Below are 15,044 nucleotides of genomic sequence, written 5' to 3' on the forward strand. Positions count from 1 at the left end.
AAAAATTTAGCAGAAGAAAAAAAAATTGAAAAAGAAAAAAAATTAAAGTAACTGCAAGAGTAAAGAATCATGGGGAGAAAGCCATGAGTTCCGTGCTTTGCTTTCTCTTCCTCTGGAATTCCGCTGCTCTCCTTGGTATTGAAAGTGCACTCCTTGGTAGGTGAACTTGGTCCTGGCTGGGTTTCTTGTTGATCTTCTGGGGGAGGGGCCTGTTGTAGTGATTCTCAAGTGTCTTTGCCCCAGGCGGAGTTGCACCGCCCTTACCAGGGGCCGGGCTGAATAATCCGCTCGGGTTTGCTTTTGGGAGCTTTTGTTCCCCGAGTGCTTTCCGTAGAGTTCCGGAGGATGGGAATGAAGATGGCGGCCTCCCAGTCTCCAGTCTGGAGGAGCCGAGAGCCTGGGGCCCCACTCCTCAGTGTGCCCTCAGAGAACAGTGCCCAATTACTCCTGTCTCCCTGGCCTCTGGCTACGCTCCACTCTGAGCTGACCGAGCCTGTGACTGGTTCAAGGTAACCCCAAGCTGGGAGCTCACTCCTCGGCTCTGTCTCTGTAGCCGGCTTCCCCATTCTAATACCTGTAAGCTCTGCGACACTCAGACACCCCCGATCCTTCTGTGACCCTGCGGGACCTGAGGCCACGCTGACCCCGCGTGGGTTTCACCCCGGTTAAGCCTCTGGAGCGATGTCCCTCAGCGGAACAGACTTTTGCCGGGAGCCGGCCCCTCCCCCCGCGGTCTATCTTCCCGTCGCTTTGGATTCACTTCTCCGCCAGTCCTACCTTTCAGAAAGTGCTTGATTTTCTGTTTCTAGAATTGCTGTTCTTCTTATCTTCGATTTCCCATTGGATTTGTAGGTGTTTGCAATCTTTAGATAAGCTATCTAGCTGATCTCCCGCTACCTGAAGTAGTCTCAGCCTGCTACTTCTACGCCATCTTGACTCCTCCCCTCATTCTGTTCTTTTAAAAAATTTCCCCACATGAAGATCTAATAATTAAGTGAATCAGTTGGTCTAGATCTGGTAGAATCTAACCGTATATTATATTTTGAAGCAAATTTTCTCTTTTCCTGAGGATTGAGAAAACCTTTAATAATAGACCTCAGCTCAGACCTAGACCATGGTTTAACTTAATTTCTATGGCCCGACTTCTGTTCTAGCATGAGGTTACAGTACAATCTGATAATTTCTTTGCTGAGAATAAGGAGATCAGGGGAAGGGGAAGAAATAAGGTAAGAAGAAGAACAAAGATAAAGTTGTGTAGGAAAAAGAGATTACTTGCCTCTTGTGGAAAGAACTCATGTCCTGTTTCCTTCTTAGAAGTAGCCTTTTATCACTGACTTCACCTACAAAATGATCTAAAATGGGCAAATGACTATAAAAGTAGTCATCTATTAAATTTAATATAGCTAATATACATATGGACTGAGGTGTAAAATGAAATGTGGTGTATTGGAATGAAAATATGACAGTTCCTGCTATAAGGGAGGTACAGTCCAGTAGAGACAGTAGGATGTGAGGGAACTATGTGAATTGTGCACATTTTCTATGTACTAGACATGCTCATAGATGCTGTATTTTATTTTTGAATATTTAATATTTAATTATTTGAATTATTTGAATATTTAATATTTAATATTCAAAATAATCCTGAGAGGGGCTCCTGGGTGGCTCAATTGGTTAAGCGTCTGCCTTCGGTTCAGGTCACCATCTCCATGTCCTAGGATCGAGTCCTGTGTAGGGCTCCCAGCTCAGCAGGGTGTGTGCTGCTCCCTCTCCCCCTGCCTCTCCTCCTACTCATCCTCTCTCTCTGTGTATCTTTCTGTATTTCCCTGTCTTGAATGAATAAAATCTTTAAAAAAAAAACCACCAAAATAATCCTGAGTAATACATAGATTACCTCTCCCCTCCCCCATTTTATAGTTTGGGCAATAAAGACTCGAGAATTTAAAGGTTTTACAAAGGTTACACAACAAGAGACATATGAAACCAGGATGTGAACCTGGTCTGAGACATAAACAAGTAGAAGGCAGAATGAAACATGCAACTGAGGCATAAAGATGAGCCTTTGGAGTTTAATACCATCGAAGTGTCTTTAGTTCAGGAATATTTAAGGAAGGCTTCATGAAGGAGGTAACACTTAAGCTGTAGGTTTAGGAAGGTGGGGGAGGGGGTGCCTGGCTGGCTCAGTCAGTTAAGTGTCTGCCTTTGGTTTGGGTCATGATCCCAGTACCCTGGGATTGAGTGCTGTGTCTGACTCCCTGCTCAGCAGGGAGTCTGCTTCTCTCTCTCCCTCTCCTTCTTCCCTCTGCATGTGCTTTCTCTCTCTCTCTCTCTCTCAAATAAATAAATAAATATTTTTAAAAAAAGATTTTGAAGGTAGATTCATCAAAGAAAGCCAATGAATGATAGAGTTGGGATTGAATCCAATTTAATCTGAAGCCAGAGTCTATTTTCTTTCCATTACATAAAACTAGAGAGAGCAAATGTGGGAAGCCAGTGTGACTTTTATGAAAAGAGATTTTATTTTATTATCTCAAGTTATAGAAAAAAAAGCTGAAAAGGAAGGTCAAGACAAAAATATGAAGGAACTTCAGTGCAAACACATGTCGTACAGTGTAGAAGAAATATTCCACATACCATGATTACCTATGAAGATTACATTTAGTTTCTCTCCTTGGCAACTCTTACCTCAAGACCAGTATTTCAGAGGGTCTGGTGGGTGGAATGATAATGGAGCAAAATGGAGGTAGGTCTGGGAGTGGGGCTATAGAACAGGAAAACTGGAAACTGCTTTTGATAGGAACCAATGTATTCTTTGGTGTATTTGTTTTTAGTTGAAACCATTTTACAGAATGAAAGCCCTATCAAAGGCTGATCGTGAAAGAGCAGAAAATCAGACGATTCCAAAACTAATCGATTTATTGGAACTTGCACAGAAGGAAAAAAAATTTGTGATGTTTGATCTTAATGCTCCTCCACGAAAACATCCTCTCAGAGGCACATATATTCGCCGTGTAGTACGCTTAATCCTTGACTCTAAAATTGAGCAACATCTGGTATGTCTACCTCATTATTCATGGTAGAGTTTGGGAGGTGGGTAACATGTCCCAGGAGAATAGCAGTTGAGCTTGACCTATCCTGTAGATCTTCCCTGAGATGCCCAAATAATTTTGCTATCTGTAGAAATGGAGGTTTTTACTTATGTAGCTGCATGTCGCAATCTAAGAATGACCCAGTTGAATTTTCCCCAGCAGGAAAAACATGGAAGCTATTTGCTACTCCAAACCAAATGAAATAACAGCACTCTGTTAAAAAAAAAAGTATGTGTGTAATGATTATGTGATGTGACCTGCATCGTCACTGGCATAGAACTATTAGAAGAGGCCTGGGCAACACTGAGGCTTTGAGGATTTGCCTTTAATTAATGATACAGAAGAAACAACTGGTTCTTATTTGTTCAGAGATTTGAGCAGAGATTTGTTCATCATGTTTTTCAGAAGCAATTTTCTGCACTTGAGCAATCATTCCAAATCTCTTAAGTTCTCAGAATGTGGTAGAGTGCTGAGTGAAACAAATATGTGTTTCCCTGCGAATGGAACTATTTGAACAGATGAATCCTTATAGTATTCCCCGATGACAGGAAATGACCCCTTTCAAAGGTGATTTTTAGTGTCATCAACCAGAGGAAATATGATTCCCACCTTTCATCCACACCTACCAACCCTCATCTACTTTGGCTCCTGTGAGGCTATCTAAACACAATGGGTCTTTGACTCAGGATGTTAACTCTGAGAAATCTCAGCTCCAGAACAATCCTGGTGAAAGCCCCATTATAAGAGTTCATTAGACAGTATTAGGCCAAGTTGCGTCTCATCAAGAACTAGAATCTCTCTCCACTCCCTGTAGACTGTTAACCAGTGCTGGAATGAGGCTCCATTTATTCTACGTGGGGCTCTTTGTACCTGGAGAGCTGATTATCCAGAGTGACTTCCTTTTTTTCCTTACAGATTTTTTGGTTGCCAGCTTTCGACAGGGAATATGTCAAACAAGCAGCTCCTGGTTTTCAGCAAGTGGGCAGGTTATATTCCATTGAACGTCTTATAAAAGAAAATATCAGTAGAATAAACGTTGACTACAAGAGGTTGTTCTACAGTGGGTTGAGGTAAGAGTTTGACCACACTCCTCTTGGCAAATATTGCCTTACTTGCATAAAATCTGCTCTCCCACCAAGCTCCTTAGGATTTCTTTGTATGGCTCTTTTTGGAATCCCCTGTTTTCCCCTCTTCCCCTTCCCACCCTATCTTCCACCTCCCTCCCTCTACCAGCAAACATTTATCAAGTGTAGACTATGTCCCTTGAACATAGTCTTCAGCCCCTTCTCCTTTATCTCCAATCTATTATCATTCAACATGCTTTTTTGTATGCTTGGTGGTTTTGTTCCTATTTAAAGTGATCATTGAACAGTCAGAAATCAGGAAGTTGTTTATTTCCTTCCACCATTACCAGATGGATTGCAGTATCTCATCAATAGTTTTGTGGTCCAGATAGCCACATTTCTTGTAGGGATAATTAAGAACATAACTAAATCATTAAAAAAAAAAAACAACCTTAAAACAGCCAAGCATGAGAAGAAACTAAAATTATTAGCTACATTTATAAATATGTAATTAGTGACAGATTTTTCAAATTAAAAGCACCAGGGAATAAAATGTCGACTTTTCCAAACTTAACTATTATTAATCACAGCTTAATTTAGTCCATATTTCCTTTCTCTTAGAATTAAAAGTAAATTTTTTCAGATGCTTTTAAATGCTTCAAAGACAAAGTTTTCCTTGGAGAAATGTATATCCAAAATCTCTTTGGGCTTAATAAAAATTGCCACTAAATACCTTTCTGCGTCTCAAGCCATGAACTAAGCTGTTGGATTTACCTCTGCTCCTGTTTTCACTTTCCTGCTTCTCTGGCCATGTAGTTGATCGTGAAATCTTGCCTTTTTCCTTTTGCTGTTTCCCAATCAGAACATTTTTCTTTGCTCAACTACTACTTCTATTTTGAGTGTATTTCTCTTTCCTTTTACTTTTTTTTCAAATAGAAAATAGTTCTATGATGATGTTCTTCTACTCATAATTTAGATCAATCTAGTAGTTGAAAAATAATTATAATAGCTTCCATTTATTGAGCCTTTATTATGTATCAGGTTCTATGGTTATTAGACCACAGGCTCTTTTTCTCATCGTGGCCTACTCATCAGTTACACATGACCTTGGACAAATTTCTAATCGTCCGTTTTCTCATTTGTAAATTAAGAGTAGCAATAACCTAAGGAGAAAAAAAAGAATAGCAGTAACATGATGGACTGGTTAAAGGATTAGATGAGAATATTCTTTATATTATGCACATGCAAAATGCTGGGCAAGTGTAAGTACACAATTAAGTGTTAGCTGCTGCTTTTATCATCGCCAGCCTTACATGCTGTGCCCTGGAAATTATCACCATCCCTTTTGCAAATGAGGAAACTTGCCTCTAAAGAGGGAAAGTTCGAACAGGCTAGGTAATCCACCAAAATTAATATACTTGATCAGTGGGGGACCAAACTTAGATTTATTTTTTAAAATATTTTAATTTATTTGAGAGAGAAAGACAATACACAAATGGGGAGAGGCAGAGGGAGAAGCAGGTTCTCCTGCTTCTCATGACCCTGGGATCCTGACCTGAGCCGAAGGCAGCTGCTTAACCGACTGAACAACCAGGTGCCCCTAAACTGAGATTTAAACATAGGTCTGACAGAGTCCAGAATCCAAACTCTTTCACCCTTGGTCTTTGAAATTATTTCTTGGCTATAGTTATATGGGCATAGTTTTAACTGACATCAAATCTGAGAGGGATCATATCCTGAGTCCTATTAGAAGTCAAGCAGCTTAATTTAGCTCAGCAAATATTTACTGTGTGATAATAAGTGCATCATGCTTGTTTTATGTGAAAAGTCGGAAGCAAGGCGCAATCCTTTTCCTTGATTGTATTCCAATAAGGACATGTTTTCTAATAAGCACAATAAGGGTTTTTCCATATAGCTATATTCCAAGGCTGACTATGAAAAATTCATGTGTTATACATTCTTCCAAGTCCTTCTCCTCAAGGACCATTTTAAGAAATTAATTTGTTGTACCTTAAATTATTTGTATAATGTTTATGACCAGAATATTTGTAATTATGATCACAATTCCAATACATTTTCTGTGTTATGCTCACTTCATAGTCTGGCCACAGTTACAAGACATTGTGACCTTACCATTTTGACTGAGAATGCTTTAAATACATTATTTTAATCAAAATTATATGAATATAGAGATGCCCTCTGCTTTATTTCTGATCTGGGAATTTTTATAGTGTTTTAAAAACTTAATTTTAGGGGCATCTGGGTGGCTCGGTCAAGTGTCTGCCTTTGGCTCAGGTCATGATCCCAGGGTCCTGGGGCTGAGCCCCACATTTTTTTTTTCCCTAGCACCATTTATTGAAGTGATTATCTTTCCCCAATCATATATTCTTGCTTCCTTTGTCCTAGATTAATTGACTGGGTATGCGTGAGTTTATTTCGAGGCTCTTTGTTCTTTTGATCTGTGTGTCTGTGTTTTGCCTGTACCATACTGTTTTGATTATTACAGCTTTGTAGTATATTTTGAAATCTGAGATTGTGATACCTCCAGCTTTGTTGTTTTTACTTAAGATTGCTTTGGCTATTTGAGGTGTTTTGGGGTCTCATACAAATTTTAGGAATACTTGTTCTAGTTCTGTGAAAAATGTTCTTGGTATTTTGATAGGGATAGTTTGAATCTGTAGATTACTTTGAGTAGTGTGGACATTCTGACATTAATTCTTTCAATCCATGAGCGTGGAATTCTTTCCATTTCTTTGTGTCATCTTCAATTTCTTTCGTTAATTGTTTTGTAGTTTTCAGAGGGCAGGTTTTTCACCTCCTTGGTTAAATTTGTTCCTAGGTATTTTATTCTTTTTGGTGTAATTGTAAATGGATTATTTTCTTAATTTCTCTCTATGTTGCTTCATTTTTATTGTATAGAAACACAACAGATTTCTGTGTATTAATTTTATATCCTGCAACTTGACTGAATTAATTTATCAGTTCTAATAGCTTTTGGTGGACTCCTTAAGGGTTTTCTCTATATGGTATCATGTCATCTACAAATTTTGACAGTTTTACTTATTCCTTATGAATTTTAATGCCTTTTATTTATTTTTCTTATCTGATTACTGCAGTAAAGATGTCCAGTACTATGCTGAATAGAAGTGGTGAGAGTAGACATCTTGTCTTGTTCCTGATCTTAGAGGAAAAGCTCTCAGTTTTTGCCCATTGAGTATTATGTTAGCTTTGGGTTTTTCACATATGGCATTTATAATATTGTAGCATGTTCCCTCTAACCCCACTTTGTTGAAAGTTTTTATCATGAACAGATGTATTTTTCAGATGCTTTTTCTGCATCTTTTGAGATGATCATATGGGTTTTATCTTTCTTCTTGTTAATGGAATATATCTCATGGGTTGATTTGCTAATATTAAACCATACTTGTGTCCTTGTAATAAATCCCACTTGATTGTGCTGAATAATTTTTTCATTGTATTGTTGAATTCAATTTGCTAATATTTTGTTGAGGATTTTTGCATCTATGTTCATTGAAGATATTGGCCTGTAGTTCTTTTATATTGTGTCCTTTTCAGGTTTTGGTATCAGGGTAATCCTAGCCCCATAGAATGAATTTGGAAGTTGTCCTTCCTCATATTTTTTGGGAAAAATTGGGGAAGAATAGGTATTAACACTTATTTAAGTATTTGGTATACTTCACCCATGGAGCTATCTGGTTCTGTACTTTTATTTGGAAGTTTTTTGATTACTGATTAAATTTCATTACTAGTGATTGATGTGTTCAGATTTTCTATTTCTTCCTGATTCAGTTTGGAAAATTGTATGTTTCTTGAAATTTATCCATTTCTGCTATGTTGTCTAATTTGTTGATGTATAATTATTTATATTCTTTTGTAATTCTTTGTATTTCTGTGGTGTTCATTGTTACTTCTCTTTGATTTCTGAATTTATTTGAGTCATCTGTCTTTTTTTTGATGAGTTTGGCTAAAGATTTATTAATTTTGTTTAATTTTTCAAAGAAGCAACTCTTGGTTTCACTGAGGTTTTTTTTGTTCTATTTTTGTCTGTTTATTTCCACTCTAATCTTTATTATTTCCTTCCTTCTACTTGTTTTGTTTGTTCTTTTTCTAGCTCTTTTAGATGTAAGATTAGGTTGTGTATTTGTAGTTTTTCTTGTTTCTTGAGATAGGCCTTTATTTCTACAAACTTCCCTTTTTGAACTGCTTTTGCTTTGTCCCAAAGATTTTGGATCATTGTGCTTTCATCTTCATGTTTATGTAAATTTTATTTCCTCTTTGATTTCTTCATTGATCCATTGGTTGTTTAGTACCATGTTATTTAGCCTCCATGTGTTTGTGGTTTTTCCAATTTTTTTTCTTGTAATTGATTTCTAGTTTCATGCTGTTGTGGTTGGAAAAGATACTTGGTATCATTTCAGTCTTCCTAAATTTATTGATACTTATTTTGTAGCCTAACATGTGATCTGTCCTGGAGAATGTTCCTTGTGCAGTTGAAAAGAATATGTCTTCTGCTGCTCGTGGATGGAATGTTCTGTGTATATCTGTTAGGTCTAGTGTATCATTCAAAGCCAGTGTTCCTTTGCTAATTTTCTGTCTGGGTGATCTATCCATTGATTTTTTTTTTAAGATTTTATTTATTTATTTGACAGAGATCACAAGTAGACAGAGAGGCAGGTAGAGAGAGGGGGAAGGGGAAGCAGACTCCCTGCTGAGCAGAGAGCCTGATGCAGGGGTAAGATTTTATTTATTTATTTGACAGAGATCACAAGTAGACAGAGAGGCAGGTAGAGAGAGGGGGAAGCAGACTCCCTGCTGAGCAGAGAGCCTGATGCGGGGCTCAATCCCAGGACCCTGAGACCATGACCTGAGCTGAAGGCAGAGGCTTAAACCACTGAGCCACCCAGGTGCCCCCTATCCATTGATTTAAAGAGTATTAAAGTCCCCTACTATAATTGTATTACTGTCAGTTTCTCCCTTTATAACTGTTAATATTTGCTTATATATACACATGCTCTCCTCTTGGGTGTATAGATATTTATATTTGTTATATCCTCTTGTTAGATTAATTTCTTTATCATGTAATGCAGTTCTTTGTATCTTGTTATAGTCTGTGTTTTGAAGTCCATTTTGTCTGATAGAAGTATTGCTACCCTGGCCTTTAAAATTTTTTTTTGCTTCCATTTGTATAAAATAAGTTTTTCTACCCATTCACTTTCAGTCTGTATTTGTTTTCAGGCCTAAAATGAGTCTCTTGTAGGCAGAATAACATTGGTCTTGGATTTTTTTTTTTTTTTAGCTATTCTTTCACTTTATGTATTTTGATTGGAGTGTTTAGTCCATTAACACTTAAATTAATTACTAATATGTATGGAGTTATTGCCATCTTATTATTGTTTTATGGTTATTTTTGTAGTTTGTCTCTGTTCCCTTTTTCTTCCCTTGCTCTCTTCCCTGTGCTTTTTGATGGCTTTCTTTTGTGGTATGCTTTGTTTCTTTTCTCTCTCTAATTTTTGGGTATCTATCATAAGTTTTTGATTTGTGGTTACTGTTGAGTTTATACATAGCATCTTAAGTGTGTAGCAGTCTACATTAAATTTATGGTCACTTAAGTTTGAGCACCTTTTTTTTTTTTTTAATCTTATTTGTTTGACAGAAGGAGAGAGATCACAAGTAGGCAGAGAGGCGGAGAGAGAGGGGGAAGCAGTCCCTGCCGAGCAGAGAACCCCAGGCGGGGCTCAATCCCAGGACCCTGAGATCATGACCTGAGCCAAAGGCATAGGCTTAACCCACTGAGCCACCCAGGTGCCCCAAGTTTGGACACATTCTAAAAGCACTAATTTTTGTTTCCCTTCTCCATTTTATGCATATGATGTCATATTTGACATTTTATTTTGTGTGTTCTTTGATTTACAAAATTTTTTATAGATACTTTTTATAGATATGAGAGAGAGAGAGCCAGTACGAATGGGAGGGAGGGGCATAGGAAGAAGCAGACTTCCTGCTGAGCAGAGAGCCAGACACAGGACTAGATCCCAGGACCATAGGATCATGACCTGAGCCAAAGGCGGATGCTTAACCAACTGAGCCACGCAGGCACCCCTAAATATGATTATTTACATATTTATTTTACATAGTAGTTTTACTACTCTTGTACTTTAACCTTTATACCGGCTTTATAACCTTTAATTTGTGATTGCTTTTACCTGTGAATATTTTCCCTTTCATAATTTTCTTCTAATTATAGCCTTTTCTTTTTACTTAAAGAATTCTTCTTAACCTTTCTTATAAATCTGGTTTAGTGATGATGAACTCCTTCAACTTTTGTATATCTCCTTCTCTGTCATTATTTTTTGCCATTTTGCTTTAAAACAAACAAACAAACAAACAAACAAACAAACCAGAACTAGGTTTCATGCCCAGTGTGGGGCCTGAACTAATGACCCTGAGATTCAGAGTCACATGCTCTACTGAGTGAGCCACCAGGCACCCTACCATTTTACTTTATATGTTTTGGTGTGGACCTCCTTGGGTTTATCTTTTTAAGGCTCTCTGTACTTCTGGACCTGGATGTCTGTTTCCTTCCCCAGATTAGGGAAATCTTTAGTTGTCCTTTCTTTAAAGAATTTTTCTGCTCCTTTCTCTTTTTCTTTTCCTTCTGGGATCCCTGTAACATGAATGTTATTACACTTGATGTCACTGAGTTCCTTTTACTTACTTACTTACTCACTTACTTTGTTCTTTTTTCTTTTTGCTGTTCAGCTTGGTTGCTTTCCATTACCTTGTCTTCCAGATTGCTGATCCATTCTTTGGCTTCCTTTGATCTGCTGTTGAGTTCCTCTAGTATATTTTTTATTTTGGTTATTGGATTCTAAGGCTCTGACTGGTTATTTTCTATATTTTCTGTCTTTTTGTTGAAGTGCTCACTGAGTTCCTCCACTCTTCTCTCAAGTTTACTGAATATCTTTCTGAATATTATTTGGACTTCCTTATTATGTACATTGCTTATCTCCATTTCATTTAGTTCTTTTACTGCGATTTTGACTTGTGATTTTATATGGGACTCATTCCTCTGTCTTTTCATTTTGTCTAACTTTCTGTGTTTGTTTCTGTGTATTAGCTTGAGCAGTTATGTCTACTGGTTTTGAAAGTAGTGGTCTTTTGTAGAAGAGGTCCTGTGCTGCCTTATGGCACAATCCCCTCAGCTTACTAGAACCAGGTCCTCTAGGAGTGTCCCCTGTGTGGGCTGCCTGCACCCTCCTGTTGTAATTGAGCTGTGATTGCCTTCGGCCCAGCTGACAGCAGTGACCTCCTTTGCCTGCTGTGGATGAGCTGGGCAGGGTTTGGCCCCCATGTTGCTGAAAAGCCTGCCTGCAGCAACCACTGGCTTATTGGTGGATGGGCCCAGCTGTCAGCCTAACTGTCTGCAATTAGCCTCTCCTGCCATAGCTGTAGACACACCAAAGGGCAGTGCTTGCTCCCTGTGCAGCCAGCTAAGAGGCCAGGCTGCAAGAACTGTGGGCACACTGGTGTGTGGGTTATTTTTCCACTTCCCCAGGGCAGGAGTCACTTTGGAGTGGCGCTGGTCCAGCTTAGGCAGACTTCAGGGTGTGATGGGGCAGGAGCCACTTTGGAGGGACCCTTTCTCTGGGTTGGATGGGGTGGGTCTGCAGGGGAACACCAGGACAGGACATGTAGTGCTAGCAAGGTAGATGGAGAGTGTTAGCACTAGCTTCTGCAAGCATCTGGCTATCTGGTTTGGGAGAGTGGAAGACAAATGCTGCCTGCTAGCACTTTCGTTCCCTGAGAAATTTCCTGTAGTTTCTTGCCCTCCCCACCATACACGTTCTGCGATTGGTCAATAAATCTTCTTTACTTCTACCCTAGGCCCTTTTCAAACTGCTGCTTTTGTTCTATTTCTCAGCCTAGTTATTTAGTACACTGGTTCTTTATGTTCAGAGACTCAGTTTCCTCTCACCTGTAGCTCTCCCAGAATTAAGTTTCCTGAATTTTTAAAGCTCATAGAGTTAAGCCCTGCTAATAATTAAAGCTCTTAGAGTTAAGCTCAGCCCATTTTCAAAGCAGGCCCTTTGCAGTGTAGGTCCTGCCAGAGGTACCTGGTTTGGGGTCTGATCCTCTTGCCTCTCTGTGATGTGATGTACTTCTGTTTGTGTTTAGTCCCACCGAGAATTTGTTCTGAGCAAAGTCCCTGACCCACTATCAGTGTGGCCTTCTCTCTATGATTACCTGTGGAGGATCTGTTCTGCCAGTCTTCAGGTAGTTTTCAAAGTTAGTCACATAGATGTTGCTATTATCTCTGTGTGTCCCTGGGACAAGGTGAGTTCGAGATCTTCCTACTCAGCCATCTTTCTAAAACAAGTAATAATTTTTAATTTTTTGGAAGAATTGTTATGCTGTTTTCCATAGCAGCTGTACCAGCATGACACAGAGGTTCCAATTTTTCCATATCCTCCATGTCATTGTTTTCTGTTTTTTTTGATGTAGCCATCCTAATGGGTTGGTATTAGTTCTTCTTTAAATGTTTGGTGGAATTCACCAGTGAAATCACTAGGTCTCAGGCTTTCTTTGTTGGGATAGTTTTGGTTAAGGATTCAGTCTCCTTACTCATTATAAATCTGTTCATGTCTTCTAATTCTTGATGATTCAGTTTTGGTAGGTTCTGTGTTCTTAGGGATTTGTCCATTTCATCTAGGTTATCAAATTTGTCAGGGTACAGCTGTTCATAGTATTCTTTTGTAATTCTTTTTATTTCTGTAAAATTTGTAGTAATGTCCTTTCACTTTTTATTTCAGTATTTGAGTCTCTTTTTTTCTTATTAGTCCATCGAGCTAAAGGTTTATTAATTTTGTTGATTTTATTCAAGGAACTAACTTTTGGTTTCATTGATATTTCCCTATAGGTTTTCTTTTTTCTAATTAATGCTATAATCTTTTTTATTTTCTTCCTTTTGCTGTGTTGGGTCAATTTGTTCTTTTTCTAGATTCTTGAGATATAAAGATAGGTTGTTGATTTGAGAGTTTTCTTATTTTTTTTAAGATTTTATTTATTTGAGAGAGAGAGAGCATGAGTGGGGGGAAAGGCAGGAGAAGGAGAAGCAGACTCCCCACTGAGCAGAGAGCCTGATGCTGGGCTCAAGCCCAGGACCCTGAGAACATGAACTGAGCCGAAGGCAGACGCTTAACCAACTGGGCCATCTAGGCACTCTGAGATTTTTCTTGTTTTTTAAATATAAGCATTTATAGGTATAAATTTCCCCCTCAGCACCACTTTCGCTGCATTCCTGAGTTTTGGTATTTTGTATTTTCATTTCCATTAATCTCTAAGTATTTTCTAATTTCCCTTGTGATTTTTTTAATCCATTTATTATTTAAAAGTGTGTGGTTTTATTTTTCACAAATATGTGAATTTTCCAGATTTATGTTATTGACTTCTAGCTTCATGCTCATGTGATGGGAAGATACTTTGTATGAGAACTGACTTTCTTTTTAAAGATTTTATTTATTTATTTGAGAGAGAGAAGGAGAGAGAGAGAGCACAAGTGAGGAGGAGAGGGAGAAGCAGACTCCTCACTAAGCAGGGAGCCCCTATGTGGGGCTTGATTGCAGGACCCTGGAATCATGGCCTGAGCGGAAAGCAGACGCTTAACCAGCTGAGCCACCCAGGCACCCTGATAGCTGTCTTTTAAAGTTTTTAAAGTGTATTGAGACTTAATCTGTGACCTAACCTATGGTCTATCCTGTAAAATATAAAATGCACTTGAAAATAATGTGTATGCTGTTATTGTTAAGTATTCTGTATATGTCTGTTAGATATAGTTAGATATAGTTAGTCCCTTCTTTTAAGTCATCTGTTTCCTTATTTTCCTTTAATCTGGTTGTTCTATCCATTATTGATAGTGGGTATTAAAGTGTCTAATTATTATTATACATCTGTCTGTTTCTCCCTTCAATTCCATCAGGTTTTGCTGTACACATTTTCCTGGTCTGTCATTAAGTGCATAAATGTTTATAATTGTTATATTTTCTTGCCAAACTGAACCTTTTATTAATATATAGTGTCTTTCTTTGCCTCTTGTTACTTTTTTCGATATAAAGCCTGTTTTGTCTGATATCAGTGTAGCCCTCTCTGCTGCTTTGGGTTACTATTTGCACAGAATATCTTTTTTCCTTTCTTCGTTTGTAATCTGTCTATGTCTTTGGACCTAAAATGAGTTTCTTTTTTTTTTTTTTAATAAATTTTATTTTTTGTAAACATATATATATATATATATTTTCCCCCCCAGGGGTACAGGTCTGTGAATCACCAGGTTTACACACTTCACCGCACTCATCATAGCACATACCCTCCCCAATGTCCATAATAACCCCACCCCCCCAACCCCCCTCCCCCCAGCAACCCTCAGTTTGTTTTGTGAGATTAAGAGTCACTTATGGTTTATCTCCCTCCCAATCCCATCTTGCTTCATTTACTCTTCTCCTACCCCCTTAACCCCCCATGTTGCATCTCCTCTCCCTCATATCAGGGAGATCATATGATAGTTGTCTTTCTCCGATTGACTTATTTCGCTAAGCATGATACCCTCTAGTTCCATCCATGTCATCGCAAATGGCAAGATTTCATTTCTTTTGATGGCTGCATAGTATTCCATTGTGTATATATACCACATCTTCTTTATCCATTCATCTGTTGATGGACATCTAGGTTATTTCCATAGTATGGCTATTGTAGACATTGCTGCTATAAACATTCGGGTGCATGTGCCCCTTCGGATCACAACGTTTGTATCTTTAGGGTAAATACCCAGCAGTGCAATTGCTGGGTCATAGGGTAGTTCTATTTTCAACATTTTGAG

General features: G+C 38.4%; 1 protein-coding gene across 1 annotated transcript in view; it reads left to right on the forward strand.

Moving 5' to 3' along the window:
* LOC116865263 (glycerophosphodiester phosphodiesterase domain-containing protein 4-like) overlaps positions 1-15,044 on the forward strand; it is a 113,089-nt gene that overhangs the window by 66,997 nt on the left and 31,048 nt on the right. Inside the window, exons 8-9 of the mRNA XM_032853549.1 lie at positions 2,832-3,053; positions 4,005-4,159. Coding sequence (XP_032709440.1) covers positions 2,832-3,053; positions 4,005-4,159 — 377 coding nt within the window. The remainder of the gene's footprint in view (positions 1-2,831; positions 3,054-4,004; positions 4,160-15,044) is intronic.

This window comes from Lontra canadensis, unplaced genomic scaffold (genome assembly GCF_010015895.1).
Source record: "Lontra canadensis isolate GAN:19392208 unplaced genomic scaffold, GSC_riverotter_1.0 scaffold7, whole genome shotgun sequence".
Taxonomy (NCBI): Eukaryota; Metazoa; Chordata; class Mammalia; order Carnivora; family Mustelidae; genus Lontra; species Lontra canadensis.